At 42.9% G+C, this 26,371-nt stretch overlaps 1 protein-coding gene across 2 annotated transcripts in view; it reads right to left on the bottom strand.

Moving 5' to 3' along the window:
• The window catches only part of ARFGAP3 (ADP ribosylation factor GTPase activating protein 3), an 873,462-nt gene that overhangs the window by 607,065 nt on the left and 240,026 nt on the right, over window positions 1-26,371 (bottom strand). For both annotated transcript variants that reach the window (XM_044087532.1, XM_044087534.1), the window contains exon 5: window positions 12,701-12,787. In XM_044087532.1, the coding sequence (XP_043943467.1) occupies window positions 12,701-12,787 (87 nt within the window). The remainder of the gene's footprint in view (window positions 1-12,700; window positions 12,788-26,371) is intronic.

The following is a 26,371-nucleotide window of genomic DNA, read 5'->3' as shown; positions in this document are numbered from 1 at the left end:
TAATTTTCTGTTTAAGTAAGCCCATGACATGCTGCTGATATTTAAGCATATGAAATTGACAGTTTAAAGCCCTGATTGCCAGGGTTGCAGACGTGTAAACCTTCTTACCCCATCTATCCAGCGCCATGGAGTCCCTATTAGAAGGGGTAGGATTTTTAGCAGTAGAAGCCTTAAGACCCTTGGGACCCTGAAAAATTGTTTCAGGTCAGCAGTAGGGTTTTTAAAAAGGAATCTGTGGGAGTCGGCAATGCTGTAATATCTGTCTGGCTTACTAGGAGCTGGAGGCAGGGAATCAGGAGCCATGCTAGATTCTGAGAAAACATCATCAACAATGTCTAAAACAGGAGGCATAGCCAAAGGCCTATGCTGAGAAAGAAGGAAATCCCTAAGCCTCTTTTTGGATTCTGAAAAATCCTGACTCTCCCAATGAAAATGTTCCCTTAAGGTATGCAAAGTTTCTCAAAAAGAAAAATCCTCAGGATGAGAAGCACAAGGGATGGATTCTTCTGCATCAGAGTCCTCATAAGGTGGAATACATAATTCCTGATCAGAAGAGGAATCAGAAGAAATGGAAACCTGATCTGAAGATTCGTAATCAGTGCCTTGCCTAGGCCTCTTAGCAGGAGGGGGTTGGGAACCCCTGATCAAGGCAGTCAAATCCTCAACCATTTTGATCACTTGTTTTTTAGGCATAGGGGCCTGTGCACATGGTCCAAGCGTCGTTTTTTTAGACATAGAAGTTGGTTTTGGCCTTGGTTTTGAAGATGGCGTCTGTTTAACATACAAATCTTTAGGCCTGAAAACACCCTCATAAGCCGGTGCCTGCTCAGCGGCTCCGAACCCATCTAAGGAAGAGACATCCACGGGTTCAATACTTAAATTGTCTCGCAGCATACCGGACTCCGAATGGGCCTCAGTAGAGGCCTGCGAATCAAAAGTAGTGGGTATCAGGGGCTTCGAAAGCACCTCACTGAGTACCGGCGAACCGGCGACTGGCTTAGGCGAAACTTCGTCATCGGTTTTGGACCTCAATGGTCTGTCTGACTATTTCTTTGCATTTTTTGTGAATTCCGGTAGTCTGATTGCTAACCGACGACATTTCAGGATATTTAAATATTGAGCCAAAATATTTAGATGCAAAAATATACCGACACTTAATAGTATGTTGGTTAAATTTAGCACAAAACCGACAGCAAGGTACGCTGTGGTCAGGGCCTAGGCAAGGAATACAGTACAAATGAAAATCCTTTTGAGGTATTTGCTTACCACAAGTAATACAATTATTAACTTCAAAATGGAAAAAAAACAGGATCCAACCAAGAGACACACTGAGGCACAATAAGCTAGCGCTTTCATCCACTTTTAATGATGTGAACTTCTTCAGAAAAAATAATAATAACCACCTACCCATCTTTTAAATGATTCATTACAGGAAATGATGTCATAATCTGCACAATCAAATAAATTTAAAGTAATAATACTATATAAAATAATTAATATATCTATAAAAATGTATATACATACATATAAATACTACATGTATAAATAAATACAATATATCGGTATGTTATTACATACCTTATGTTTATCTATATTTTAAAAAACATTTTATATTAGTGACTTCATTAAGCCCTGGATATATATCAGCCCCAAAAAGGAGCTGCCAAAATGCTTCCTGCTGTTCTAATGTGTTGTCAATGTCACTACCAAACATTTTTTTCTCTACATAATCTAAAACAAAAAATTCAAATTTCTTAAAATCCGTGCAGGAAAGAGCATGTCTAGCTAAAGAATTGTTTTTATCTTTTTTCTTTATAGCTAGAACATGCTCATAAATTCTACGTTTTAAAACTCTTTTTGTTTTACCTATATAGTAATTTTTGCATGTGGAACAAGTAGCCATGTAGACTACATTTTCACTATGGCAATTAAAATATTTATTTGCCCAGAATGTTTGTCCCAAATGTTCTATAGTGATAAAGGACGAATTACACATGAACCTACATTGTTTACAGTCCTTACATGCAAAAGTACCTTTTTTGTTACTAACTGATCTATCTTTATAAGTTTCTGACTTCTGAGAAGTTTCTAACTTTATCTAATATTTGTCACCTTTTTGTATGTAAACTTTGGTAAATGACCCAAAGATATACTTAATTCCTTGTTACCCAAAATAATTCTCCAGTTCTTCTCAATAATTTCCTTTATACACCAAATTTCATTTACTATTGGCAGAGGAAATGCTATGCTGAATTCTTGATTCTTTCTTTTATTACTGTGATGTAAACATATTGGAGCTTCCACTATTATGTCGTCAGAAGACAAAATGGGCTGAGCAACACCTTTTCTTAAGAGTGAAACCTCTTTCTATTCCCTCTAACCACCTTTGGTCATAACCCCTTTGGAGAAATAATTCTCTAAGAAATGTAAGCTCATTCCAAAAAATATGTTCATCAGAAGTAAGCCTACTTAGTCTGATCATTTGACCCTTGATGACACCTTTTTTCATGTGTGTTGGGTGCAAACTATCCCTGTGCAAATACTGATTTGCAAAACATGACTTCCTACAGATTCTACTCTTAAATTTTCTTGTAACATTATCTATGTTAAGTGTCAAATCCAAGAAATTGATTTGTTCACCAAAACCACCTATTTTGAAAAATAAAAAATCTGTAGTGCCATTAAGGTCAGATACAAATGTTTGGTGGTGACATTGACAACACATTAGAACAGAAGGAAGCATTTTGGCAGCTCCTTTTTGGGGCTGATATATATCCAGGGCTTAATGAAGTCATTAATATAAAATGTTTTTTAAAATATAGATAAACATAAGGTATGTAATAAATACCGATATATTGTATTTATTTATACACGTAGTATTTATATGTATGTATATACATTTTTATAGAAATATTAATTATTTTATATAGTATTATTACTTTAAATTTATTTGATTGTGCAGATTATGAAATCATTTCCTGTAATGAATCATTTAAAAGATGGGTAGGTGGTTATTATTTTTTCTGAAGAAGTTCACATCATTAAAAGTGGATGAAAGCGCTAGCTTATTGTGCCTCAGTGTGTCTCTTGGTTGGATCCTGGTTTTTTCCATTTTGAAGTTACTAGTTTGTCTTTTCCAGCTTGGTTTACAATTATTAACTTTTACTGACATCGGTAAGGAGCAAGAAAAAGTTTCCCCAATAGAGTACTTAGCTTTAAGTTGAAGACTTTGGTTCTGAAACTAGAAAATGAAAATTTCAGGAGTCGGCCGACCGGCACTTGCGAACTGCTTCTGCTTCGGGCACCGTGCGGCAAGAAAGACTGATGAAAATGGCATCAGCTGCATGTTTTATACCCTTGACGACCTGACGTCATGGAAGAAGGGACAGCAACCGACGCAGGATCCAAGACTTTGTTAATCAGGTCGACTGAGGGCAACCTGCCAGCAGATTACCCAAATGTAATGACTGCAACAGTGAAACACGAAGAAAATCTTGAAGTTTTACATGAGTGAAACTTCACAATACAGATGTTCAGAAGACTGAACATCTGAAATGCCAACAGTCCAAACGAAGAGGAAGAGGAAATCCGCTCATTTCTGCACTGTAGTGCAATCTTGGAGTTGGTATATTTAATTTGCAGGGGGTTTGGGGACCGTAGCCCCCCTGCAGAAATGTAAAAGTTGAAATTAAACAGTTGTTTTAATTGAATTTAAACATTTGCAATGAATATTCTTATCAGTGCTATATACTGAACATTCAGTGAGATTTTCTTTGGGTTTGCGTGTATTGGTTGGTGGGTACGGTGTAGATTAGGTCAAGTACATAGTTTGGGTTGAAATGGTCTAGTATGCTGTTGCAACACTGTTAGTTTTTATGGCCGTAATTTTGTTGAGTAAGGGGTAAGTCGGGATTTTGTTGCTTCAGTGTTGGGTATTTCAAGTTTCAGGTATGTGGGATTTCAGTTTTGTAGTCTTGGTCTTATGAAAGTCACTCTCCTGATATTTCAATTATGTGAAGTAGACCCCCACTACAAGATGTACCCTCTCTCTCCAAACCATTCTGTTGATGTTGCCAAACAGGTTTAGATCCCCAGACCAAGTATAGCTGATGCAATTTGACTTGCTGATGTGCAGTAAATCCATCAGTGATGCGTCAGAGGATGTCTTGTATGCCAGACACAGGTCACTTCTTACCAGTCTGCAGGATACAGAATATAGTAACAGGGTTCTGAGTCAGTCCATGCAGGACATGTTGTTTAGGTCTTATATCCTTCTAGTTAGGTATTTCTGTTGGTGTTAAAGTTGTTGCTTGCGCCTAGAAAAATATGCCAAAGAGGGCACTATACTCTATGACTGGCTTAATAAGGTCTGAATAAAGGGGCACATTGCCATCCCTAGATATAGATGCAGTCCCCTTTGCTTATAAGTTGTGCAACAGAGATAGACTTTCTAACAACAAACACAGGTTGGTCAAAAAATTAGGTGACTGTCCCTAAGTTTTTCAATGATTATAGCAAGGTCTTTGACTGCATAAAGCACAGAAACTCTGAGCAACACCAAGAACCAAAAATACACCAGAACACCTGAAAGCTCTCTTGCACAATTTTTATATCAATCAAGAAGCAACAGTCTGAATAAAGAAATGAGAAACTGAATATACAGAAAAAAAATCAGAATAATCAGAGAAGCAGGACTGTATGAAGAAAATCAGATGGTTTGCTGATAATATCCACATTACTTGCTGACAGTGAACACAATCATAAATATCTACTTACTAAGATTAAACAATAGAGCTGCAAAATGCATTTGCATCTTAAAGAAAGATCTTGAAAAACAGGTTAAGTTAATAGACCACTTCAGCCTGCCTTCTGGATCAGTAACAGATAATTAAATGACATGCAGTCAAAAATGGCAAATTACTCATTAGATTTGCATGAAGGTATTATGTGAAGGCCGCCAGCCTAGCCAGAAAGAATTTTATAGATAATTCTATCATTTGCAAATATCAATACAAGACACGGGCTTGTCTTAAATGGAAAAAAAACTGCTGTTAGATGTGGAACTGGAAAAAAATGAAACAGTGCTCTCTACTAACCAAAGTAAAGCATGTTGTGACCCTCTGATGTAGACAGTGGTGCCATAGAGTCTAGATGAATAAATTCTTTCTGTTGTTTTAACCAAGAGTTAAATTGTTATATTTAAACATGCAAATGTATTTTTATTGCTCTGCTTCCTGACCAGATGCAAGACAACAAAAGGAGATGTTAAGAATGTAAATGCAGTTTCTGTTAGCCTGGGAAGTGTGAAGAATGATGCAATCTGAATCAGAAAGTACAGTTGTGTACACTTACCATACATGTAGATGTTCAAGTGTATTCACTGCAGCAAGTCATCACATTTGGGTTATTTGCTTGCAGTAGCCCTCAGTTGGCCTGATAATCAAAGTCTTGGGTCCTGCGTCGGTTGCTATCTCATCTTCCATGACGTCAGGTAGTCAGGGGTATAAAGTATGTAGCTGACGCTATTGCATCAGTTTTTCTTGCCCCAGATGTCAGGTGCCCCCCTTAATGGGAAGCAATTAAATATAAATATACAAGGTTATATGTGCAACGAAAAAGCAAATACACCAAAAAGCTTTTAAGTTTAGTAGAGGGGAATAGAGGTATAGCCAAAAGAAGTCAGGGGGCTGGAGGGAGGGTAATCAGGACTGCAACAGTGAATACACTCGAACATCTACATTTATGGTAAGTGTACACAACTGCACTATGTTCTTTGTGTTTCACTGTTGCAGTTGTCACATTTGGGTAGATTCCCAAAGCTAAGGATGGGAGGAGGAATTCAGATAGCATTAGGACCAGTTATAAGGCCCTGCAAGACTGCAGAGGCAAAGCCAGCTCTGGATTTAGAGAAAATTGGCAAATGGTAATGCTTGGTGAAAGTATGTACAGAACTTCAGGTAGCAGCTTCTAGGATGTCTCTGGTAGGGACACCTCAGAGAAAGGCTGTAGAGGTAGATGCAGCCCTGGTTGAATGGGGTCTGATCCCCTGTGGGATAGGTTTTCCATGGTGCTTATAGCAGAAATGAATGCAATGGCCTATCCACTTAGAAATGGTTTGCTTTGAAATAGCCTTCCCCTCTGCCCCTGCAGCAAATGCCACCAGCAGTTGTTCAGATTTCCTTTGAGGTTTAGTCCTGTCCAAGTAAAATCTAAGTTGTCTGTGCACATTTAAGGAGTGCAGTATCCGTTCCCCTTTGTTCTGCAGAGTAGAAAAGAAGGTTGGCAAATGAACTGACTGATTAAGAGCCACACTGGATACTACCTTGGGCATGAAAGAGGGACTGGTCCTGAGGGACACCCTGTCCGCATGAAAGATGACGAAAGGCTCCACAGCCATAAGGGCCTGTAATTCAGATACCCTTCTTCTTGAAGTGATTGCTAAAAGGAAAGCTGTTTTCCAAGAAAGGAATTTTAACTCTGCAGTTGCAGCTGGCTCGAAAGGAGGAAGAGTGAGTTTTTCCAATACAAAATTAAGGTCCCAGGCTGGAGTTGGGCTCTCCTGGGTCGTCTTAAGTTTTTGGCCCCTCTGAGGAACTGATTGAGCAGTGGATGAGAAAAGAGGGGTGGTTCTGTGTTGCAATGAGCTGAAATGGCTGGGGCGTGAATTTTGGAGGAGGAAAAGGAAAGGCCATTGTGTAGCATCTCAGTTAAGTATTGAAGAATCTGAGGCAAATTGGGCGCTGCTGTGGCCATCCCTTGACTTTGCTTCCAGGCAAAGAATCTTTTCCATTTTGCAGTATAAGATTTTCTAGTACTAGGCCTCCTTGCCTCCAAAATGACACCCAACACTTGTTTACTGAGGGATGGTAACCGAGAGATTAGGTAATTAGCCAGGCTGCCAGGTTCAGGGTTTGAAGCTGGGGGTGCAGAATCTGGCTCTCCTGCTGAGACAGCAGGGTAGGGGTCTGAGGAAGGTGCCAGCAAGAGGGGGTACCAGTGTTGGAGTGGCCAGTCTGGTGCAATAAGTATCATCCTTGGTTTGTCCTGTTTGATCTTTAGTAGTACTTTGGAGAGAGGAGAGGCAGTGGAGGAAAGGCATAAACTGATAGATTTTCCAAGCTGAAGGACAGAGCATCCACTTTCCAAGCTTGTTTGTAGGGAGTCCTTGTGCAGAATTTGTCCAATTGGTAGTTCTGCGGGGAGGCAAACAGGTCTATATCTGGGATCCCCTATCTGTTGATCAACATGTTGAAAATCTTTGGTTCCAGTTTCCACTCGTCTGGGTCGATGAGATTTGTGCTTAGCTCATCTGCCAGTGCATTTAGTTTTCCTGGCAGGAATTGAGCCAGTAGATGCACTTGGTAGCTCAAGGCTGTGTTCCACAGAGCCATGGCTAGTCTGCAGAGGGGGTAAGAATGGGTACCTCCCTGCTTATTTATGTACCACATAACAGTGGTGTTGTCCGTCTTTACCATTAATTGTCCTGGAAGAGTGTGGTCCTTGAAGGCTGTCAGAGCATTCTGTACAGCTAACATTTCTTTTCTAATTGATATGCAGGTGCATTTGGGTTACATTTGCCCTGAATGCACTTCCCTGCCAGGTGAGCCCGCCATGCATAGTCTGATGCATCTGTTGTTAGGATTTGGGCGGCAGGGGGTATAGTGAATGGTAGTCCCTTGTTTTGGTGGCAGGCCTTATGCCCACCAAAGGAATTCTAACCGTAGGCAAGGTATGACAGGAATCATTGCTTCTAGATCCTGTGAATGTTGATACCATAGGTTTTTTTAGATATCATTGTAGTTTCCTCATATGCAGTCTGCATATGGAATTAGTCGAATGCATGAGGCCATGAACCCCAAGGCTTGCAGTATTTGCCTTGCAGATAGCAGTGTTTTTGTGGCCACTAGTTTGAAGTAAGTTGTCAAATTTGTTTCTCTGGCGTGAGGAAAGCCATCTGGGAAGTTGTGTTCAAGCTTGCTCCCAGGAATATAATTTGTTGACAGGGTACCAGATGTGATTTATTTTCATTTATGGTGTACCCCAGACAAGTTAACACCTTTTGTACAAATGCCAGATGATTCAGACGTCTGTCCTGGCTTTCTGCCTGAATTAGACAATCATCCAGGTATGGGTATATTTGAATATTTATTTGCCTACAAAATGCAATGACTTGAGCTAGGCACTTTGTGACTACCCTGGGCGCAGTAGATAAACCAAAGATGATAAAGGAATATAAGTGTCTGTGTTTCGTGCAATAAAACTGCTTAATCTGATGGTTTGGAGTCGTTCATCGTGAATACTGCTTGTTTGTTTGGTTAAAGTCTTTTTTTGGGCAGTATTATCCATTTATTAGTTATTTTTTAGATAAACCAAAGGGCAGTGCAGAGAACTGATAGTGCATGCAGCCTGCTTTGAAGTGTAGGTATTTTCTGCAAGATTCCCTGATTGGGATGTGCAGGTAGGCTTCCTTTAAATCCAGTGTTGCCAACCAAGCATCTTTGCCCATCATGGGAAGCAACTGGTGAAGAGTTAGCATCCTGAATTTTGGAATCACCAAAAAGGTGTTTAGGATAGACAGGTCCAGGACAGGATGCCATGAGTTGTCTTTTCTGGGTACCAGGAAAAGTCTTGAGTAGAAACCTTGTCCCTTTTCCTCTTCTGGTACAGTCTGAATAGCCTTTAATCTTAAGAACGAGTGTGCTTGCTTTTGAGTCTCTGCCCACTGATTTGGGGGCAGATCTAGCCAACCGTTTGGGGTTGGTAACGTGTGGAAGTGAAATCTGTATCCTTGGGAAACTATGTTTAAAATCCATTTGTCCTGTGTGATGAGTTCCCAGTTTTTTTCTTGCAGAGCAATCTATCCCCCTAAAGGAGCAGTCAGTTGAGAAGTGCTTGGAAGTTTTAAAGTTATGTCATTGAGACAGCTTACCATGGGGGGGGGGGGATCTTACTACTCCCTGATTTGGAAGTGGGAGCCCCCCCCCCCACTTCTTAGTCCTGTGCGTACCCTGGGACTGAAGCCTGGGGGCTCTGCTGGTTCTGGGTTTGAACTGAGAAGGCCTGGAAGAGGCAGGAAAGGACCAATTTTTTGAGGGCCAAAGCCTACTAAATCTAGGAGGCTGCACTTGTAAGAAATCTAACAGTTTGCATAGATTTAGCTTTTTCCTCCATCTTTTTAAAAACAACTTCTGCTTTGTCGCCAAACAGGGGGTCCTGATTGAAGAGAGTATCCAGCAATTTAGTTTTAACATGATCTGGCAAAGATTGCTCCTTAAGCCAAGCATGCCTTTTAAGTACAGACCCGGTGACAACAGCCCTGCAAGATGCCTCTAGTGAATCAAAACCACACTGCAAAGTATGTTTTCCAAACTGTTCAGTAGAATGCATTAAATCCTGTAAATCCTTATTTTCAGCACAATCAGGAATCAATATCATTTTCTGTTTAAGCAATCCAATAATATGCTGCTGATACTTTAACATATAAAACTGGCAATTTAAGGCCCTGATGGCCAAGATTGCAGAGGTGTATACCTTCTTACCCCATCTATCCAGGGCCCTGGAATCTATCAGAGGTGGTAGGAATTTTGGCAGTAGTAGCCTTAATGCCCTTGGGTCCCTGTGAAACAGTCCCAAGATCTGCAGTACAATTTTCAAAAAGGAACTTGTGAGAATCAGGAACCCTGTAATATCTATCAGGTTTTCTGGGAGCAGGAGGTAAAGAGTCAGGGGCCAAACTAGATTCAGAAAAGGCATAGTCAACAATGTCCAGCACAGGAGGGATAGCTAAAGGCCTGTGTTGGGGCAGGAGTAAGAAATCTCTAAGCCTCTTTTTAGAATCAGAGCAATCCTGGCTTTCCCAGTGAAAATGTTCCCTAAGAGCATGCACGGTTTCACCAAAAGGAAAATCCTCTGGGGGAGAAGCAGAGGAAATAGAGTCCTCTGCACCAGAATCCTCATAGGTAGATAATGGTAAATCATTGTCATCAGAGGAGACAAAAATTTCAGAATCCTGGTCAGAGGTATCATAAGCAAATTCAGTCCTAGGTCTCTTAGAGGGGGGAAGGTTGCTTCCCCTGATTAAAGTAATAAGGTCTTCAGCCATTCTTATCACTTGTTTTTTAGGCATAGAGACCTGACCATGCAGTCTGGGTGTCGGTTTCCTAGGCATGGTTCGAGTTTTAGGCCTAGAAGAAGAAGATGGCGTCGGTTTAATATAAGTCAGTAGGCCTGAATACACCCATAGAAGCCGGTGCCTGGACAGCGGCTCCGGACCCATCCAAGGTAGAGACATCCGCAGGTTCCACTGTTGAAGCATCTCACGGCATACTCCAAATGGGTCTCAGTAGAGGCCTGCGAATCTGAAGTAGCGGGTATCAGGGGCTGCGAAAGCGCCTCACTGAGTACCAGCAAACTGGCGACTAGCTTAGGAGAAGCGTCGTCTGCAGATTTGGACCTAGGCGGTGTGTCTCTGTCTTTATCTTTACGTTTTTTCGGAATGTCAGTAGTTGGGTGGCTTACCAAAGACATATCTGGATAATTGACCCGAGTACCAAAATATTTAGAAGCAAAAATGTACTGACGATGAATAGTTTGTGGTTTAAATAAGGCACAAAACCGACAGCGAGGTACGTCGTGGTCAGGGCCTAGGCAAGGAATACAGTACGAATGAAAATCTTTATGAGGTATTTGCTTTCCACAAGAAATACAATTATTGACTTTTACTGACATTGGTTAAGAGCAAGAAAAAGTTTCCCCAATGGGGTACTTGGCTTTAGTTGAAGACATCGGTTCTGAAACTCAAAAATGAAAATTTCAGGAGTCGGCCAACCGGCACTTGCAAACTGCTTCTGCTTCGGGCACCGCACGGCAAGAAAGAATGGGGTAATGGTGTTGGCTGCATGCTTTATACCCCTGACTACCTGACGTCACAGAAGATGAGACAGCAACCGACGCAGGACCCAAGACTTTGATAATTGGGCCGACTGAGGGCTACTGCAAGTAGATAACCCAAATGTGATGACTGCAACAGTGAAACGCAAAGAACATCTGCAATTTCAATTTAAGCAGAGAGAACCAGACAGGATTTAGCATTTTTGTCTTGACCATTCCAACTCATCAGCACTCTGCCTGTTTTCTTATGTAAGTTTATCTTAGAGTTCCGTTTTCTTTTAGAAATAGCTAGAAACTAGAAATATTAGAAATAGCCAGAAACTAGAAAGATTAGACTAAGTGTTTTTCCGTGACATCAGAACTGTACTACTGAATTATTTTAAGTATTTATCTATGATCTCTGAACTCTTGACTAGCACTGTGTAGCAAGAAGTATCGTCTTGTGTTATTATTTATTATTAAATATTTTAAAACCTTTCAACCGTGGCTGTTTTGTGTAGAGATAATTTAAGCTCTAGAGTACACTGCATATTTATAGTGATTACTGTACCAAGTCACTGTAATAAGCATTGACTGTTTAATTATACTATCAAATGAATAATATTGCATAGTAATAATTATTGGACACCCTTTTAAGGGCCTTTGAGTAGCTGATAAATATTAGCTGGGTGGTGGCAGGTGGTACTACCGTATAATCTGGGTAATAGGGGCACAGCTGGAGAACCTGTGCAAGCCTTTCCCAAGAGTGTCTGTGTGGTTGTATAAAGTCTTATCTCAAAGTGTGTGTGTGTCAGCTACTTGGGCAGGGACACAACTTACTGGCTGGACATAGAGGGTGCTGGAGGTTTTAGCTTGCCCAGCTAGGCCAAGATCTGGACCCTACAGCTGTGCCAGTGAGGAGTCTTATTGGGGACTTGGAGAGCAAGGGAGTGACCATCCCCAGACTGACTGTGATCTCTGTGTGCTCTTAAGGGAAATTGCACTTTACTATGTATTTGTTATCCTTTCCTCATATACGAGACCCTCTCTGGTGTTAGTGGTGAGGATTGAGGCTTTGATTGCTGGGCCAGGGCACAGGCGTCACATATTAGATTAGCTCTCCAAGTGCAAATATATTCCTTTGTTCATAAAAATTCAACTTGTCCAAACTACAGTACATTCAATACTGTTACATGGATGTGAAAGCTGGGCAGTGGAAAAACAAGACAGGAAGAAGAAAGACATCTTTAAATGATGTTAACGAAGAATACCTTGCATACCATGAATGTCCTTGAAACCACTTGGTACTGGAGATGACGAAACCCAAGTACACACTGGAAGCCGAAGCAGCAATGCTTCAAAATGTCACATTTCATACATATGATGCAAGGATTAAGGCACTGCAGACAGATCTGATACCTGGCAAGGTACAAGATCAACGTAAGAGGAAGCTCAGCAATCAGAGGGGTACAGGAAGTACAATAACTACAGCAATGGATGCTTCCCCATCCCATCAGTGAACAGTCACATGACTGACAAAACTTGATTCAAAATAATTATTCATAGGGTCACCTTGAGTCAACAGTGACTCTGTCAGCAAGAGTCTTCACAGAGTACAGTGATGCAGTTCTAGGACAAGGACAAAAGAAACAAAAGTTTGCAAGCAAACAAGCCCCAGTCCACAAATATATATATCTTTAGCTGATACTGTAAAGAAAACTATTGGTCCTAAAAACTACTGTCAAATTTAACCTGCAGTTTCGGGAAAAGAAATACACTTTGGGGGGAAAAACAATTATTTTGAAATAAAGCAGAAGGTATGGTGCCTTACCATAGTGTCTTTAGTATGTGTAGTGAAAAAATCTTCTTCTTTGTGCTGAGGAGACAAAGGAGCATGTCCAGAACCATCAATCCAGAGCTGCAAAAATAAAAATAAATAAAATAAATAAATAAAACAGTGCAAATATAAACATTCTGATGGTCTTGAGAGGGCACAGGATCCTAGCAGATTTACTCTGTCTGCCCAATACAGAACCCTTCGTCAAGGAAATAGGGAGACCATAAAGAAGAACTTAAGAATGCATGCCTCCTAACAAGCAAAGTCATTTACACAAAGGAGTTGTTTTACTTGCAGTTTAACACTCTTCAGGAATCTGAGACTTCAACAATATGTGGGGTATATAACCTGGAGAAAGAATTACCTAGTGAATGCTGGAGCTGTGTGACATTAATGTATTTTTATACAAACAATGAGCTGGGTACCATAACTACAGAGAAGGATGCCTGTTTCCCATTCATCACAGGATGAATGGACTTGTGCTCCTGCAAAGGAGAACCAGTGACTTCCTGGAGCAAGAGGCAATTCAGGGAAGAACCAAAAAAAAAAAACGTGCTAGGATGGATGCCGGAATACAACTAGTGGAATCTTAGACTTAGAGAGAATACATTTTCATTAATGCTGAACAGAACATGTTATGCTTCCTGAAGATACTGAGGCAAAGTAAAAGGAAGGACCCATTAACAAAGCAATAATGCTGTTAGAGAAGCTGAAGTCCAAAAGGAAAGAGCAACTAGCACCTAGAAAAAAGAAGTTATGTACTTACCATAATGTTCCATGTGAGTTGTTTATCTCGCCTTTATTCTCACTGATGGGTTCGGAGCTGATCCTCGGCTCAGACATAGCCGATAGCAAAGCTCAAGGTTTGCCAGTAGCTCGAGACCAAGCCCCTTATCCCACAATGCACTGCTGGAATTACCTCAGATCTTGTTTGCTGCGAGTAACAGTGTGTATATATATATATATATATATATATATATATATATATATATACGCTTTTATTTCTACCAAGAACACTTCCCGAAGGGGAAGAAGAAATACTGAATAACCAGGATGGTACTAGCTTCTAAGTCAACAGTCAGCCAAGGAGGGGGAAGGAGGGAGGGACATGAGAATAAAGGCGAGATAAACAACTCACATGGAATGTTATGGTAAGTACATTTATTTATTTATTGATTTATTTATTTACATTTTTTGACCGGGAGTGTCCGACTGGACGTAGGTCCATTTTCAGCGGAGGCCCGGGGAGAAAAGCTCCACAGTTAAAATAAACAGACAATAGTTGCATTGGATTACATAGCAATTTAACACAGCAATTACTTACAGATGAAGAACATAGTACGTCAGTAAACAACTAGAATCTTTATCTGTGAAGTACATAACAGACATTAACAAATGTTACAATAAGAAGTTCCTGCTGTATAATAAGTACTAGGCTTATGAGCATCTGAGCTTGCTATAATCAAGGTAGTTAGTGGAGTAGAAAGAAAGGTAGTGGTTGGATGGGGTGGGTGATATTAGAGTGGGAGTTGCAAGGGCATAGCCAGCATGTTTTTAGGTGCACTTTTAGTAAAGTTTTGAAGTGGGTGCATGATGGTATGGAGGTAATTGTGGGTGGGTGGGAGGGAGTTCCATAACTTGGCAATGGCGCAAGAGAATAGTGCTTCACCAGCAGAGTTATTGGCTTTAGTGAACTGCAAGTGATTTTTGTTGCTGGATCTTAGTGGTCTGGTGGTGCGATAGGGTTGGAGTAGATTCTGGAGGGATGGGACATTTAGTGGACGGTTTACTAGTTTGTTAGTGACTGAGTTGATGCCACTGAAGGAGGTGAGGGAGTTCAAGCCAGCCCAGTTCAGCAAATGAGAGACAGTGGTGACTACGGTAGATGCCCCTGTGGCGAATTTGGCGATTTTGTTGTAGCAGGTCTCTAGCTTGTTTAGATCGCATTGCCTTAGGTTGGTATATACTGGAGAGGCATAAAGTAGGGTGGAGATAAGGTGGGAATTTGCTATTGAAATCTTTGCTGCTTTGGTGAGAAGTTGCTTATTTCTGTATAATGCTCCTAGTTTTTGTGGACTTTTTTATGGTCATGGATATGTGAATGTCAAATTTTAGTTTATTGTCGATTTCTACTCCTAGCAATTTGGTGTGTTCATTTGGATATATAGTGTTGTTGTCTTTTGCTGTGATGTTAAAGTGAGAGTTGTTTTGTGTACGTTTGGTGGGTTGGAAGATGAGTAGTTTAGTTTTGTTTAGGTTGAGTATTAATTGGGCATCGGATAACCAAGTTTCAACAGAGGAAAAGGCTTCCTGTGTGACTTTTTGCAGTTTGGGTAGGGACTGGGCTGAGCAGATGATGGTTGAGTCATCTGCGTATTGTATGAGCGTGCCATGTTTGGTGGCAGAGGCTAGATTATTGGTGTAAACAGAGAAGAGTAGGGGTCCAAGGATGGATCCTTGGGGAACCCCTATGGAGACAGGTAGTTGGGGAGATGTATCATTTTGCCATACAACGGATTGTTGGCGGTCAGACAGGTAACTCTGAAACCAGTTAGTGACTGACTGAGAGAAGGATAGGTTATTGAGGACAGAGATAAGCTGTTTGTGTGGGACCATGTCAAATGCTTTAGATAGGTCTAGGAAAGTAGCAGAGGAGAGAGAGAGACATTGTTTTTATGCTGAAGGATAGTATTAGTAAAGGGAGTAAGGCAGTGGTGGTCCTATGGTTTTGTCAGAAACCATGCTGAGTATTGGAAAGGAGGTAGTCTGAGACCCGAGAGTGTATGCATCTCTCTAGTATTTTGGAGAGTGTAGAGAGAATAGCTATGGGGCGGCAATTGGTTAGTTCTGTGGAGGGTCTGCCTTTGTAGAGGGGAATTATATGTGATACTTTCCACAGTGTGGGAAAGTAACTTTCTGACAGAGATTGGTTAATCAAGATGGATACTGGGTAGGCCAGAGCATCAGCTGCGATTTTGTAGATATTCACTTGGGAGGTTGTCTGCTGCTGATTTGGTGGGTTTAAGTTTAGTTAAGAGTTTTTTATGTTGGAGGTAGGTACAGGAGAAAAAGAGAAGGCAGTGGGGAGATTACTAGTTGAAGGTGTGGGTTGGAGGGTAGGGGGGTTGTGTTGTTTAGCTAGTGATAGTATGGTTTGTGTGAAGTGTGCGTTGAATGAGGTAGCAATATTTTCTGAGGAGTGAGGGATGTTAGGAGGAGGGATACTGACTTTACCTGGGTGGAGGATGGAGTTTATGGAGGACCAGAATTATCTGTGGCTGTGTTGTGAGGAGTCTAGGGCAGACTGGTAGTATTGGAATTTGTCCTGTTTTATTAGCTTTTTGACTCTATTGCGTAGTTCTAGGAATTTATATAACTTCTTTATGTGAAGTTGTTAAATCTCACCGTTTATTCTCACTGATGGGTAGCGTCCCTAGCACCCTCGATCTTGGGTGGCTCAAGGAAGTATGTTCTTCAGTACCATGGAACCAAAGACCACCTGTCTCTGGAAGCCTTATCTACTTTGTAATGCATGACAAAGGTATGAGGCTTAGACCAAGTGGCCTCAGCGCAAACATTGTCAAGGGGCAATTTAGCTTGAAAAGTAGAAGACGTAGAAACGGCTCTGGTAGAATGAGCCTTAGGTTTGTGTGTCAATGGCATGCTCGCATTCTCATAAACAAAGGATATACAATCTGATAACCATTTAGATAAGGTTGTTTTAGCCACTGGATTGCCTTTTCTGGCTTCTGAGAAGGATACAAAAAGTTGATCTGATTTTTTAATATCCTTAGTTCTGTCAAGATAAAATCTGAGCTGTGTACATTGTACATCAAGTTTGTGCAGCATGTATTCCAATTTGTTAGAGTGGTTGGGAAAAAAGACTGGCAGCTCAATGACCTGATTGATAATTGATTCAGAACAGACTTTAGGTAAAAATGAGGGGTTTGTTCTGAGAGATAATCAGCATGGAAAATCATGTAAGGTGGTCTGATAGATAATGTTTGAAGTTCTGACACTCTGCAGGCAGAAGCAATGGCCACTAGAAAAATAGTTTTCCAGGATAAATATTTGAGATCACAAGAAGATGCTGGTTCAAAAGGGGGAAGAATAATTTGAGACAGCATACAGTTTAAATTCCAGGGAGAATAGGGAATTTTGACAGGAGGTCTCATGTGAAGAACACCTTTAAGAAAAGTCTTAGATCATTTATGGCCCATAACATTTGAGCTACCAAACCCAAGATGAAAATTTGAGATGGCAGCTAACTGGACTCTAACTGTAGCAGCTGCTGCCCCCCTTCCTTAAAAATCTTTGTCAAGAATTCTAAAATGGACGATAGCAGGGCTCGGAAAGGGTCAATTTTATGCGTGTTGGCCCAAATTGAGAACCTTTTTAATTTACTGCCATATAATTTCCTGGTAGATGGCTTGTGAGAAGACAAGAGAATTTGTTTTGTATCTTCTGAAATTGAATGAAGCCTGGCAATTAGGGGAAGTGGATTAGCCAAGCAGTCAGTTTCAGGGACTGCAGTGAAGGATGGAGGTCCCCTGATGGGTGCGTCAGAAGGTCCAGAAATGGGACCAGGATCCATGGATCTTCCAACAGATGGTGGAGAAACGGGAACCAAATCTGTTGAGGCCAGTAGGGGGCTATGAGGATAACAGTCCTTCCCATCAATTTTGCTTTCTGTAAAAATCTGGGTATCAATGGGAAGGGTGGGAATGCATAAAGGAGACCTGGGGGCCAATCGTGCAAAAGTGCATCTCTCGGGGGATGACCGGTAGGTGGTATTAGGGCAAAGTAGCTTCTGCATTTTGAATTGATGTGGCTGGCAAAGAGGTTGCAGCAAGGCTGGCCCCATTTGCAGAAAATCAACTCTGCAACCTGTTGTTTGAGACCCCACTCATGAGGGAGCAATTGCCCTGCTTAGCTTGTCCGCTATCACATTGGATTTCCCCGGGATGTGCGTTGCTAACAGAAAACGCTGGGACGACAAAGCCCATTGCCAGACCCTGAGGGTTTCTCGACAAAGGGGGTAACACTTGGTTCCTCCTTGCTTGTTCAAGTACCAGACTACTGACATGTTGTCCGTCTGAATTGCAATAGTTCCTAGAGGGAGAGAGTCCTGAAAGTACTGCAATGCCAGACGTACCGCTCTCAACTCTAGAACACTGATGTGCAAATGTGATTCTTGATCTGTCCATGTGCCTTGGGCAGTCTTTCCCTGAAAATGCCCCCCACCCTATCAGGGAAGCGTCCATGGTCACAGTGGCTACTGGGGGGGGGGGGGCAAAGGGTCTTCCGATTGTGACATGAAGAGACGTCAACCACCACTGAAAGTCTCTCTTGCAAGAATCTGTGATGAGAATCATGTGGTGCATCGGTAGTTTCTAGTAAGACCACTGAGCAAAGAGGAGCCATTGAAGAATTTGCATATGCATCCTTGCAAGTGGTATAGCCAGGATTGCTGCCGCCATCAAACCTAGCACCTTCAAGACCTCTGCTGCTGTAGCTTTGTTCTTTTGACACCAGTGAGCTGACATGTTGGCAGAGAAGTGAGACTCTTTCGATAGGAAGACGTAGAGTGGTAGTTGAGGTATTTAACTCTGCTCCTATAAAAAGTACAGTTGTGTACACTTACCATAAATGTAGATGTTAGAGTGTATTCACTGTTGCAGTGATTACATTTGGGTAATCTGCTGGCAGGTTGCCCTCAGTCAGTCTGAATTCCAAAGTCTTTGGTCCTGCGTCGGATGCTGTCTTCTCTTCCGTGACGTCAGGTCATCAGGGATATAAAACATGCAGCCAACGCTATTTTCTTTAGTTTTTCTTGCCCCCGATGTCAGGTGCCCCCAAAAAGGTAGCAATATTCTAAATATTTATATAAATATACATGCATCAATATACACTTTACATTCATCTACAAGCAAATACACCACATAGGTTGTAGAAGTTAGAGAAGGAGAGATAAACTGTAGAATGACAGGGGGATGGCGGGAGGGTAACCTGGACTGCAACAGTGAATACACTCGAACATCTACATTTATGGTAAGTGTACACAACTGTACTATGTTCTTCATGTTTCACTGTTGCAGTCATTACATTTGGTTAGAATCCTAAAGCTATGGTTGGGAGGCTGGAGCTAAACAGCATTAGGTGAGGATATAAGGCCCTGCAGCACTGCAGTGGCAAAGCCTGCCTTGAACTCCAAGTAGCAGCCTCTAGAATGTTCTTGGTTGGTAATCCTCTGAGAAAGGCTGCTAAAGTAGCTGCCGCCCTGGTGGAATGAGACCTAATGCCCTTGGGCTCAGGTTTGCCATGGTGTAAGTAGCAGAAACGGATGCAATGGCTTATCCACTTTGAAACTGTCTGCTTTGAAATAGCCTTTCCTTCTGATCCTGCAGCATATGACACTAGTAATTGCTCAGTTTTTCTTACAACTTTAGTCCTGCTCAAGTGGAATCTTAGTCGTCTGTGTACGTCCAAGGAATGCAGAATTCTCTCCCCTTTGTTCTGTGGATTTGGATAAAAAGTTGGCAGATGAATTGTTTGGTTAAGAGCCACACTGGAAACAATCTTAGGCATAAAAGTAGGATTTGTCCTCAGACACCCTGTCTGGGTAAAATATGATAAAAGGCTCTACAGTCATGAGGGCCTGTAGCTCTGAAACTCTTCTTGCTGAAGTAATTGCTAGTAGCAGAGCTGTCTTCCATGATAAGAACTTTATATCAGCGGTAGCACCTGGCTCAAATGGAGGCAGGGTGAGTTTTTCCAACACATAACTGAGGTCCCATGCAGGTAATGGTGATCTTCTAGGAGGCCTTAAATTTTTGGCTCCTCTAAGATACTGCTTTAGTAAAGTATGAGAAAAGATTGGTGGCTCTGTATTGTAATGAGCCGAAATGGCAGAGGCATGGATTTTGATTGATGAGAAAGATAGGCCTTTGTCGAGCATCTCAGTTAAGTATTGTAATATCTGAGGAATATGGGGTTCTGCTGTATCAGTTCCTTGTGCTTGATTCCAAGCACAGAATCTCTTCCATTTGTCAGCATAAGATTTTCTAGTACTAGGCCTTCTGGCTTCCAAAATGACATCCATGACAGCTTTACTGAGAGGTGTCATCTGTATGATTAAACAATTAGCCATGCTGCCAGGTTCAGAGTCTGTAGTTGATTGCGCAGGATCTGATTGTTTTGCTGGGACAGTAGTTGTGGTTTTAGAGGCAAGGTCCAAGCTGGGTATTGAGACAAGTTCCTTAGGATTGGGTACCAGTATTGGCGGGGCCAGTCCAGGGCAATTAATATCTTTGGCTTCTCCTGTCTGACTTTTAGGAGGACCTTGGCTAGAAGAGGCAGAGGAGGAAAGGCGTAAACTGAGAGGTTTTTCCATAAGTCCTTGTGCAGAATTTTTTCAGTTGATAATTTTGAGGAGAGGCAAATAGGTCTATGTCTGGGCTCCCTCATTTCTCTGTTATCATGCTGAAGATGTGTGGATTTAGTTTCCACTCGTGAGGATCCATAAGGTTTCTGCTTAAATCGTCTGCCAGAGTGTTTTGTTTTCCTGGCAGGAATTGAGCTTGAAGATTTATTTGGTAGGTCAAAGTCGTGTCCCATAGTGCCATGGCTAATCTGCAAAGGGGGTATGAGTGTGTGCCCCCTTGCTTGTTTACATACTCCACGAGTGTGGTGTTGTCAGTCTTTATCAGCAGTTGTCCTGGATGAAGTAAGTCCTTGAAGGCCGTTGGGGCATTTTGAACAGCTAGCATCTCTTTCTGGTTGATATGTGGATGCATTTGATATGGTGCCCATATGCCCTGAATGCATCTTCCTGCCATGTGGGCCCCCCAGGCATAATGTGATGCATCTGTTGTTAAGGTTTGTCTGGCAGGGGATAGAGTGAAGGGCCGTCCCATGTTTTGGTGACAGGCCTTTGCCCATCATAGAAACTCCTGTTGCAGGCAGGGGGGTGAGAGGAATCATTGTTTCCAGACTGTGTGAATGTTGACTCCATAAACTTTTTAGGTACCACTGAAGTTTCCTCATATGCAGTCTTGCATATGGAATTAGTAGGATGCTGGATGCCATGAAGCCCAGAGCCTGCAGAATTTGTCTTGCAGAAGACTGGGTTTTTGTTGCCATCAGTTTGAAGTAAGTATTCAGTTGCCTTTGTTTGTCTGGCGTGAGGTAAGCCATCTGGGCAGTTGTATTCAAGCTTGCACCCAGGAATGTTATCTTTTGAGAGGGTACCAGTTGTGATTTCTTTTCATTTATTGTGTACCCTAGGCATGTTAGAAGCCTTTTCACAAATGCCAAGTGTCGTAGAAGAGTATCCTTGTTCTCTGCTTGAATGAGACAGTCATCAAAGTAAGGATATATTTGAATACTTTTGTCTGCAAAATGCAATTACTGGTGCCAGGCACTTTGTAAAGACCCTGGGCGCAGTAGATAAGCCAAAGGGCAGTGCAGAGAATTGGTAATGCATTAAGCCAGCCTTGAATCTGAGGTATCTTCTGCACGACTGTCTTATTGGGACATGCAGGTATGCCTCTTTTAGGTCTAAAGTCACCAGCCAAGCATTCTTGCCCAGCATGGGCAGAAGCTGTTGCAAAGTGAGCATTTTGAATTTCGGAATGTCCAGGTATGTGTTCAAAATCGATAAATCCAGTATTGTCTGCCAGGCCTTGTCCTTTCTGGGTACCAAGAACAGTCGAGTAAAAACCTTGTCCTTTTTCCTGTTCTGGTACTGTCTGAATTGCCCCCATATCCATGAGGGACGTAACCTGTTTCTGTGCCTCTGCCCATTGGTTTTTTGGCAGATCTGGCCAACCATTTGTCATTGGCAGAGTGTGGCAATGGAATCTGTATCCCCGTGATACGATGTTTAGCACCCACTTGTCCTGGGTTATTAACTGCCAATTTTGAGCGAAAAGTGCTAATTTCCCCCTATGGGTGCTGCCAAAATATAAGTGCTTGGTGTAGGCAGAGGGAAGTCATTGGGATTGCTTTCTGTAGCTTTGCGCTTTATCTCCTCCAGATTTGGAGGTGGATGCGCCCCACTGCTTTGACCTGTATGAGTCTTGAGCCTGGTACCTGGAACCCTTAGGGCGTCTGGATTTGCCCCTTTGAGCTCTGTCTGACACAGGAAAGGACCAATTTTTTGTAGGCCATTGTCTACTGAAACTAGGTGGCTGAACTTGTAAGAAATCTTTAACAGTTTGCATAGACCTAGCTTTATCTTCCATTTTCTTTAAAACCTCTTCTGCCTTAATACCAAACAGAGAATCATGCTGTAAAGGAGCATCTAGCAATTTAGCTAACATGATCAGGCAAATTTTGTTCCTTTAACCAGGCATGCCTCCTAATCACAGATCCAGTAACTGCGGCCCAGCAGGAGGCCTCTAAAGAATCAAAACCACATTGAAAAGTATGCTTTCCAAATTGTTCAGCTGCATGCAATAATTCCTGCAAGTCCTTATTTTCTGCACATTCTGAAATCAACATAATTTTCTGTTTCAGCAATCCCATAACATGCTGTTGGTACTTAAGCATATGAAATTGACAGTTTAAGGCCCTGACTGCCAAGGTTGCAGATGTATATTCCTTTTTTCCCCATCTGTCCAGTGCTCTTGAATCTCTGTTGGAGGGGGTAGGGTTTTTTGCTGTTGAGGCCTTAACTCCCTTTGGACCCTGTGAAATAGTTTCAGGATCAGCAGCAGGGTTTCTAAATAAAAATTTATGAGAGTCAGGGACCCTGTAATACCCGTCAGGCTTGCTGGGAGCCAGAGGTAAGGAGTCAGGGGTCAGGCTTGACTCCAAAAACACATCAACAATGTCTAAAACAGGGGGAATGGCTAAAGGCTTGTGCTGAGGGAGAAGAAAGAAATCCCTGAGCCTCTTTTTTGATTCTGAGAAGTCTTGACTCTCCCAGTGAAAATACTCCCTCAAAGTATGCAAGGTTTCTCCAAATGAATAATCCTCAGGAGGAGATGCAGATGGAATAGACTCCTCAGCATCAGAATCCTCATAGGGAGGTAAAGATAATTCCTGATCAGAAGAGGAATCAGAAGAAATAGAAACCTGATCTGAAGATTCAGTCAGGGTCTTGCCTAGGCCTCTTATCTGGAGGGGGATGGGTACCCCTGATCAAGGTAATAAGGTCTTCAGCCATTTTGATCATCTGTTTTTTAGGCATAGAGGCCTGTGCACGTGGCTCAGGCGTCGGTTTTGAAGGTGTCTTCGCATTTGGCTTTGCAGCTTTCATCGGTTTGATATAAAAATGTTGAGGTCTGAATACACCCTCAGAAGCCGGTGCCTGCTCAGCGGCTCTGGACCCATCCGAGGGAGACACATCTGTCGGTCCAATATCTTGAGTATCTTGCGGCATGCCGGACTCCACATGGGTGTCGATAGAGGCCTGCGACTCAAAGGTAGCGGGTATCAGGGGCTGCGAAAGCGCCTCACTGAGTACCGGCAAACCGGCAACTTCCTTAGGAGAAGCTTCGTCGTCGGTTTTGGATCTCGACTGCCTTTCTCTGTCCTTTTCTTTGTGTTTTTTATGTACTCCGGTAGTCTGATTGCTATCTGATGACATTTCTGGGTAGGTAAATCTGTTTCCAAAATACTTAGATGCAAAAATATGCCGATGCTTAACAGTGCATTGGTTAAATCTAGCACAAAACCGACAGCCAGGCACGTTGTGATCAGGGCTTAGGCAAGGAATACATTATAAATGGAAATCCTTATGAGGTATTTGCTTCCCACAAGTAATACAATTAAGTTTTTCTGACATTGGTAAAAACCAAGAAAAAAGTTTCCCCAACGGGATACTTAGCTTTAGTGAAGACTTTGGTTCTGAAACTGCAACTCGAATATTTCAGTAGTCAGCCGACCGGTACTTGCGAAATGCTTCTGCTTCGGGCACCGCGTGGCAAGAAAGACTAAAGAAAATGGTGTTGGCTGCATGTCTTATACCCCTGACGACCTGACGTAGAAAGAGAAGAAAGCAACTGACGCAGGACCCAAGACTTTGAAATTCAGGCCGACTGAGGGCAACCTGCCAGCAGATTACCCAAATGTAATGACTGCAACAGTGAAACATGAAGAACATTGGTATGCTGCGATAGCGATAAGGCAGACTTTTCGAAGTTGATTGTAATGCCTAATTGATGGCAAAGTGTCAGAGTGTATTGTGTTGCCAGAGTCAACTGATGCCTGGTGGTAGTGGTGAAGAGCCAATCGTCTAGGTATGGAAACATCTGGAATCCTAGACGTCTCAGATGAGCAGTGACCACTGCCATGCATTTGGTGAACACTCTAGGAGCTGTAGTGAGACCAAAGGGCAGGGGTCTAAACTGCTAATGATTGGCTCCCAGCCAGAAATGCAGGTGATCTCTGGAGCGTTTGTTCATCTTTATGTGATAGTACGTGTCCTTGAGAACTATGGAGCACATCCAATCGCCTTTCCCTAGGAAGGGAAGAATGGACTGAAGCATGACCATTTGGAACTTCTCTTTCTTTACAAACTGGTTGAGTCTGCTGAGGTCCAAGATAGGTCTCCAGTCCCCGGTTTTCTTTGGTACCAAAAAGAATCTTGAGTAAGTTCCGAATCCAACTTGGTCTGCTGGGACTGGTTGGATGACTCTTTTCTAGCAATCTGTGGACCTCTACGATTGCTTGTTCCCTGAGACTAGGTGGAACATCTGGGATTCTGTTTACAGAAATGGGAGGGGTAGAGAACGGTATGAAATATCCTCTGGAAATGATGCTTTGTACCCATGTATCTGATGTTATGTTTAGCCAGGCTTCTGGGTGCAAAGACAAGCGACCCCCGACTGCCTCCAGAGCCGAACAGTCGGGCCCCCTTTAAGGGGACATGGAAGGGTTTACCGGAGAACTGACCCCTGTCAAAATGTTGCTGCGGACCCCCTCTGCCGCGGGGGCGGCGTCTTCCATTATAACCCCCTCCTCTGCCTCTAGAGGGGGTTTCTCCACGTGTGTCCTGAAAGGCTCCCTGTGCTTTTCGGAACCACATTTTCCCTCCCCTAGGGCCCTTGGGGTAGGGCCGAGTAGGGGTAGAAAAATGGACTCCAACGGCAGATAAGGTCTTGCCTTACTGCTCACACCTGGTTAAAGTTTCCTTTACTTTAGGCCCAAACAGTGATGAGCCATCGAATGGAGTGTTGATAAAGGAAAACTTAAAGGGTTCTGCAAAGGAACAGAGATGCATCCAGGCTTGTCTTTGAAGAGCAATGCCTGAAATAGCGTCTCTACTCGAACCATCAGCTGCATAGGATATGAGACGAATGGATGAGTTTACCACTGAGTTTAGGGTAGCGAGCTGGGTGTTGACTTTGTCGGCCACCCCTGCAGCTACCGTACCCTGGAGAGCATCTCCTAGCTCTTTCAGGAAATCTCTTTGTAGTCTCGTAAAATGGGTTAAGTAGTTCAGTGATCACAGAGAAAAAGTCGCTGAACTAAACATGCATTTCCCATATCTATCCATGACCCTAGAATCTCTGTTAGGAGGATGGATAGATGTGGATGTCTCAGACACTTCCTTTTTGGTGGCTGCAGCTACCACCATGGCATCAACAGGCACTCTCTTTGTCAAAAATGACTTGTCCACTGGGGCAGACATGAATTTATTTGGCTTGCGAGGAACAGGTTCCATGGCCTCCGGTGACTCCCACGCCTTACGAGAAATCAGTTTCATGAGCTCCTCATAAGGCGGAGACACCCAAGAAGTGGAAGGTTGAGACCCAAAAGCCTTTAAGAGCACGGACTCATCCTCAGTAGGGGTCTTGGGACTGCCAATCGCCCCTCTAACTAAGGATCTCTAGTATCTCTGCAAAGGAGATATCCTCAAAGGGGGATCGAGGGGACCCTTCTGACTCATCCAAGTCCATGTCAGATGTCAAAGACTTCTGGGGGGAGTCTAAGTGCCTCCTCTTGCACAGTCTCTTCCTGGGCACCTCCTCAGTGGGGGGATCTGGGGAGGTCTCAGAAGAGCAGGGAATGCCCTGTGGGGGTACTTGAGGATCAGGGTCTCTACGCTTAGGGGGACCGGTAGACAAAGAAGCAGACACAGGAGCTTGAGGGAAGAGAGAAGGACAAACTGATGCTGATGTTGTCTTTGGAGACAAAACTTTCCTCATAGCATTGAAGGCACCATGGCTCCGGTGAGAAAGAGTAGATGGACCCAAAAGTACTGTCCGATCCTCCCGCACCAAAACCATGGGCTCCGAGCCTGGGTAGGAGCCGAGCTCATCCGAGCCGAAGCCCCGAGAGGAAGAGTTGGCACCGACAAATCGGTCTGACTATCCTCCCCGGACCCGATGGGAGAGCGTCGGCTCCTAGAGTCCTCGGTCGGTGCCGAGGACATCCGAGTAGATGGAGCCGATAACACCAGTGCGGGCATCGGCTCCAAGAGTTCGACAATCATCGGTTTAGTTTCCTTCGGCTCCAAGAGTCCAGTACGGCTCTGAGGAGGAGTAGACAAATCTGGTTCCATGGTCTTCAGCACCGACGAGCTGGTCGGGGCCGACAACAATTTGGAAAGTCCTGGTGCTTGTAAAAGCTTCTGCACTAGCCGATCCATGTCCAAATCTGAAAGGCTGACTGAGGACTTAGATGAATGCACCGAAGGTGCCGACTGGAGCAGAG

The sequence above is a fragment of the Protopterus annectens genome, chromosome 11.part0 (genome assembly GCF_019279795.1).
Source record: "Protopterus annectens isolate FY-2018-M chromosome 11.part0, PAN1.0, whole genome shotgun sequence".
NCBI lineage: Eukaryota > Metazoa > Chordata > Ceratodontiformes > Protopteridae > Protopterus > Protopterus annectens.
Note: the sequence above shows the minus strand (reverse complement) of the source record. Positions and strands in the feature narration are given on the sequence as shown.